The sequence below is a fragment of the Varanus komodoensis genome, unplaced genomic scaffold (assembly GCF_004798865.1).
Source record: "Varanus komodoensis strain SLA01 unplaced genomic scaffold, ASM479886v1 scaffold1, whole genome shotgun sequence".
In the NCBI taxonomy this organism is placed as follows: Eukaryota; Metazoa; Chordata; class Lepidosauria; order Squamata; family Varanidae; genus Varanus; species Varanus komodoensis.
In genome coordinates this window covers 125,885,334-125,891,333 of record NW_025335268.1, presented here as the reverse complement: position 1 = coordinate 125,891,333, position 6,000 = coordinate 125,885,334, and the positions used below count along the sequence as shown (strand labels likewise).

General features: G+C 39.7%; 1 protein-coding gene across 2 annotated transcripts in view; it reads right to left on the bottom strand.

The window, feature by feature from the left end:
• DEF6 (DEF6 guanine nucleotide exchange factor) overlaps nucleotides 1-6,000 on the bottom strand; it is a 46,517-nt gene continuing 40,517 nt past the window's right edge. For both annotated transcript variants that reach the window (XM_044444789.1, XM_044444795.1), the window contains exons 8-11: nucleotides 5,551-5,717; nucleotides 3,783-3,981; nucleotides 1,209-1,299; nucleotides 1-673 (exon numbers count right to left, since the gene is read on the bottom strand). In XM_044444789.1, coding sequence (XP_044300724.1) covers nucleotides 471-673; nucleotides 1,209-1,299; nucleotides 3,783-3,981; nucleotides 5,551-5,717 — 660 coding nt within the window. In that variant the 3' untranslated portion in view covers nucleotides 1-470. The remainder of the gene's footprint in view (nucleotides 674-1,208; nucleotides 1,300-3,782; nucleotides 3,982-5,550; nucleotides 5,718-6,000) is intronic.

Below are 6,000 nucleotides of genomic sequence, written 5' to 3'. Positions count from 1 at the left end.
GAGTGTGAAATGCATATTTTACCATTTAAAAATGTGTTTAAGAGAATGACAGATTTCTTGGAACACTGCAGCAGTGGTTACCACCAGCAACAACAGCTGTTAGGAATTCCTCAAGCTCATAATAGCGCAATATGATACAGTATGACTAGGACATTTCTCCATTTGCTGAGAGCAAATATAGCATACCATAGGGAAGCCCAAAGAACCATCCTTCTATACTTAGGGTAAAGAAACTTCCATTTGTCCATATTATATACATTGGGTGCAGCTCTAGTGCACTAAAGCAAACTGTCAGCATAGCCTGTGACTTAACAGAGTAGAATCAACAGCACACTTCCCTATACAAACTTTATATCTGTCTGGTATTCATATGTATCTGTATCTATATCTACAGATGGTCAAACTATAAGGATGTTTAATTCCTGGTCCCTAAATTTCCAACAAGTCAATTGCCTCACTTCTGTGGCTAATCAGAGGGCTTCTGAGCTGGGCTTATTATCAGGCATCTGCATCTGGGTCTCAGTCTCTCCATTTATGTTTTCTTTGCTTTCATTCTTCACAGCATCAGATTTCTTCTTTTCCAGATTCTGCTTTAGTTTGAGGGAGGAATCTCTCCTAGATAGGAGTGCAGGACTGAAGCCAGTAAACCCTCCACTTGTCATGGTACGCTTCTCTAGAAACATAAACAAAAATACAGGGAAGTTTAGTTTAGCTGTTTAAAAAAACTAAACTAAAAAAGCAGAAGTATTGCCATGCATACACATCACTGCTACTGTAAGAAACCACCTTCTAAATTTAGTGAGGGTGCTATGTGTGCACTACACAAATTAAATGCAGCTTCCTCCGAAGTGGAACCTATTCCAAAGTGGTGGTGAATAAGAGCAGAGGGTACAAACAAACAAGTTGGAATGTTCCAGATCACTGGAATTCAAGAAGGACATTTGCGTTTGTATTAGAGAAAGAGGAACTTTAAAACAATAGTGCTCATAAACCCTGGGGGATCAGATCTTTGGGCACTCTTACAAGGGAGATCAAAAAGAATCACCCTATCAGTTTCTACAACACCAGATTATTCCCTAGTAGGCAAATAGCTAACAGATGAGGTTGTCCTAGCTTGCAAGTTTGGAACAACAAGGCAGCTGGTTGCAACTGTAACAGTTTGAGCTGCATTTCTGCTCCTGATGTGAATTCTTGGTCCAGATACATACCTCCTGGTGCAATGGGGTGCATCAGTCGATTCATCTGTACATTCCAATGCTTTACATTGGTGCTGGCTTGTTCGAGCTTCCGCTGAGCCAGCTACAACAGAAAGCAGTATTATACAACTGGATAACAATACTACTTAACATGTGTTCCAAAAACTTTAAATATATTAAGCAAACAGGGAACCGTGAAGACCTGAAGGCATTCTTAGCATGCCTACTGAACTGAGATCAGCAGGGTAGCATATTTAAATCAATACAGATCAACAGCAGGAATGCTCTGATCAATTTGACTAGCAAGTCTAACTACATTTGACTAAAATGGTGTCCCTACTTACCCTGCTTAACAGTTTGTAAAATATCTGTAAATCATGTGCTGATTAAAAATAATGCAGATAGCAAGCATCATACAGAGAAAACAGTGCCACTTCCAAGAAGAAGCCCCAATGACCCATCATTGGGGCATCATCTACAAACAAAACTTGTTTTTTTCAGAGGTACTGTTTTTACTCAGAGGCAAATTTACTAAATTGCATGAATCAACTGAGAAAAACACTCTTAATAACCTAAGATTTATTTAATCAGGTCACAGCCCTGACTTGAAAGCCACTTGGTGACCTTGTGGGTTTGACATGTATGATTTCCCTAGTGAACTATCTTTAGGTGCAGTTCTTGAAGAGTCACTGACTGTTCTCCAGGAATCAAACTGTATCCAAGGGCACTTGAAGCTTCAAGAACAGCCACTCACGCCAGAATTTTTCTCAAAAGGCAAAAGGTTGTGAAAGGATGATAATGGCAATAAAGTGTTTTGTTTGTTGGACTTTATCTTGGACTGCAAGATTGGACTGCACCTTATCTTTTAGAAGAAGAACTGATAATTCTGAAAGGACTGACCTGGAAGATAATCTGAAAACTTCAAATAAAACAAAATATGTCACCTGGGGTACCATTGTAACTGAGAATTATGATCGTATGACATCAGTATTGCACCATCTTCACTTCAACGTGCTGGCATTAACCTAGAAAGCTTTTCATAGCTTGAGGCCACAGTATCCGAAAGAACATTTCTTCTCATGTATTTCTACCTGAGCATGGAGATCATCCTCAGATGACCATCATCCTGTTCTGAGTGCCTTCTCATCTTCAATTAAAGTCAGTGGCTATTCAGGAGTAGGCCTTTTCGGGAATAGCACTCTCCATCCCATTATGCAATATCTACCCTAAAGAGGTCTGGCCTGGCATCTGCTTTGTTATTTTCTTGGCACTAGTCAAAGAACTTTTGAATTGCTCATGCCTTTTACCTCTTTTACATTTCACTTGCTATGCTGTGTTTACAAGTGGTTTTACTGTGAATATTTTTAGTTCTTTTTTAGCATCTGCTGTTTGAATTGCCTGTTGGTTTTGATTGCTTTATTATGTTGTTTCTATTTTTATATGGATTTTGGATGTTATCTGTGTATTTATTGTACCATGTCCTGAGAAGTGTTAGCTATTAGGGATCAGTTCATTTAAGAAATAAAGAAAATGCTGGTTTCTCATGGAGTGCTTCCATTTGGTTGAAAGTGAGAACCAAAATTTTCTATTGACACTTCTGATCCCTACAAATCAAGAACAAGCAGCCTCAGTAATTTCATGTAACAGCAATGCTTTTAAAAGTGCCAATGAAGCAGCATTCAGTCCAAGATATGTGTCTGCTTATAATGTCACCACAGACATTACAATACAATTCTCACACTGGAGCTGTATCTATAGAGTTATCTTTTGCCAGTGTACCTATTCTAAACTGCAGGCTTCTTTGCTCTGGTCTGAGTAGGTTGATCCAAGAGTAAATGACTACAGATTATGTATGCATGTAGGAGGAGAAGGTGGTACTGTTTTTACATTGAAAGTTACACCAGATGGCCCTGGCTTTTCGGCCCTTTTCAACAATAATTCTTGACTGATTTATCAATATTATGTATGCTTAAATAAAAAGAGATGTTCAGCTGAAACCCTCATCTTGTCTTACCTGATATAATAAGTCCTAAATAGGTACAACTCTGTTTCTAGCATTACCCATGTTAACATAAACCTAAAGAGTATTTTGATAGTCTCACTTTGTTCAATATTAAGCAAAAATCATGAGCTTAAAGATAGTGTCTGCTTTTAAGAAGGAATGTGACGTAAGTGGTAAGCAATTTTACATTGCTCTTCTCTTCAAGGCCTACTCTGTGCAATCAAGTGGCTGAGGTACAACTCAAGGCTATTTCATTAAACTGTATTATATTTCTTCTCTCCAGAGACTTGCTTTAACTCTCACCAGCTGGTATTCTGGACACAAGGAAAGCATTTTCTTTTTGCAAAGCCCGCTACTAATACAAGGTATTTAAAAATAAATTTCTAAATCCATATAAGCATCTCACTGGCATAGTCAGGTCCACTTTTACTTTTTCACCATGCAGATGTAATACATATTAAATGGTTTAAGCGTACCCTTAATCATTGATCATGATTGAGCAGTATATTAGAAGGTGGAATTGAAAACCAACCAACCAGCATGACCCAAGAGAGAAAGAAAAGCAGAGACCTTTCTCTACTCACCATAACATCTTGGTCCATCCTCTCTCGGTTAAATCTCACCACTTCTAACTGCTGTTGGGCCTCTTCCAGAAACTTGCTCTTGTTTTCCATCTCTTGCTTGAGGGCAAGCTTTTCATGCTGAGCCTTGATAATGTACTCCTCTTGCTCTTCTTTCAGCTTCATGAGCTGTTTCAACTTTTCTTCCTCCTCAGCCAGCAATCTAAGTAAGAGTAAATAAGAGTCAATTGTATTTGGCCTATTTGTTGTCTCTACCACTGGTCAGTTCCAGTAGACAGAAGCAGTCTATGTTATTGCAGAGTCAAAAAAATAAGCAAAACTCTGCAAAAAGCATGGATAATTCCTTCCATTTCAGGAACCCTAGCTTAAAAGACAGTAGGGGTGAAGAAAGACTTTGCTAGGAGACATTTTGTCCTAACTTACATCTCTGCAAATGTTTTGCTTTATTTTTGACTATTCTTTCCCCTTTGCTCCCAATATTGAGTCAATTTCCAAGCCTTCAACTTCTCTCTTGCAAAATATGGCTTTTCCTCTCAGTCCTGTTCTCTGGGTCATACAATGATCATCTCTTGCTTTGAATAGTGCAGTTTCCTCCTTTCTGGTCTTCCACGGTTTCACCTTGGTTTCCTTGACCTCTACCCAGAACTGTGTCATTAAAATTACGTATCACTTTCAGCACTCTGACCATGCTCTTCTTTCAACTCTTACCACTGCCTCTCTGTCAGTTCCTAAACCCAGCCCAAATTGCTAAGTGTTTCTTTCAGAGTCCTCTATGGTCCTACCCCACCTTCTCTCTCTGTTCTCATATCCAGATACATCTATGACCTTTTCTCTTCCAAGTCACTGGCTTTATCAGTCTAAAGTTATCCTGACTCCCTCAAATGGATCCATTCTTACTGCTCCTTATGTTTTAGAGCATCTCCCAGAACGCATGTCCACTGGCAACTCCCTTTTACTCTTTAAATCCCTCCTCAAAATGCATCTTTTCTATGAAGACTTTGACCCAATCCCCAAATACCTACCTACCTACCTACCTACTTATCTTCTTTCCTTTATAAATTTATCGGCTGCTGCATAACCTGACAGCTCTCTCTGTATCCCACTGCAGCCAAACCTAACTGAGCGTAACAGAAATATATATCTGTTCATGCTTGCCTCCCTTTCCTTTCCCCTTCCTCTGCAGACTGTAGGACCCTGTCTGTGTAAATCTGCCCTCTTCTAATATGTAAAATACATGGAATTTATAACAACAATGATGCTAATGATTATAAAAAGGCCAGGACATCAAGTAGGAGATGAAGCAGAGGACATTGCACTGACTCTGGCACAGATTAACTATTTCAGTACCAGGTTTTCTCAATAAAAGCAGCATGAAGTGCAAAGAAAACAAATGAAGATATCTCAGGTACTCCTGGACAAATCTGACTCATAAATGGCAGTCAAAGGATATGTAGGACAGAGCTTCCACTATTGCACAGTATAGAAACTGAATGCATGGATGGATGCATGGATGGATGAATGAATGCAATAGGACTCTGGAAAGTCATAGCTACACAACATAATCAGCAGAAAGATGCATGAAGAGCTCTACACAAACCTTCTTGGCCCTAGAATTACTAGTGGCTCTTTCAGCAGGGAAGCTGAAAGTCCAATGTCTATGTGAAGCTCACAGTTACCCTGGCCAAGGCTTTTTTCCTCCAGTAAAAGTTGCTATATGACATTCTTTTCAGAGCTACTCAACAGAAGGCAGTTGGGTATTCCCCAGCCATACCTGGCCTGTGCATATCTCACAGCCTCCTCATCTTGACGAGCTTTAATTTCCTGCTGCAGTGCATCTTGGAGTCGTTGCTGCATGTTCTCCAGTTCTGTGATGCGCTTGCGCTGACGTTCAGCCTCTGCCTCCTTCAGAACCATCTCCGCCTGCATGGAAGCACGGGCCTGCAGAGTATAAAGAAAAGACAGATAGTATGTACAATACGACAACAGGGGGCAGAATCAGCTACCTAAACACAGTCTGTTGGTAGACTATGGCAAGGCATTTTTGCCTGAGCTGTTAACAAATGTATGGCTGTTCTCAGTATAGGGTAACTGATCAACATGTGCACAGAGGAAAACATATAAGGACAAACAGAATACATTTTTCAGATCTGGAATTTTTCAAACAAAAATTATTGGAATGTATAGATGAGGCCCTACATTCTTCACCCATAGGAGACTTCTC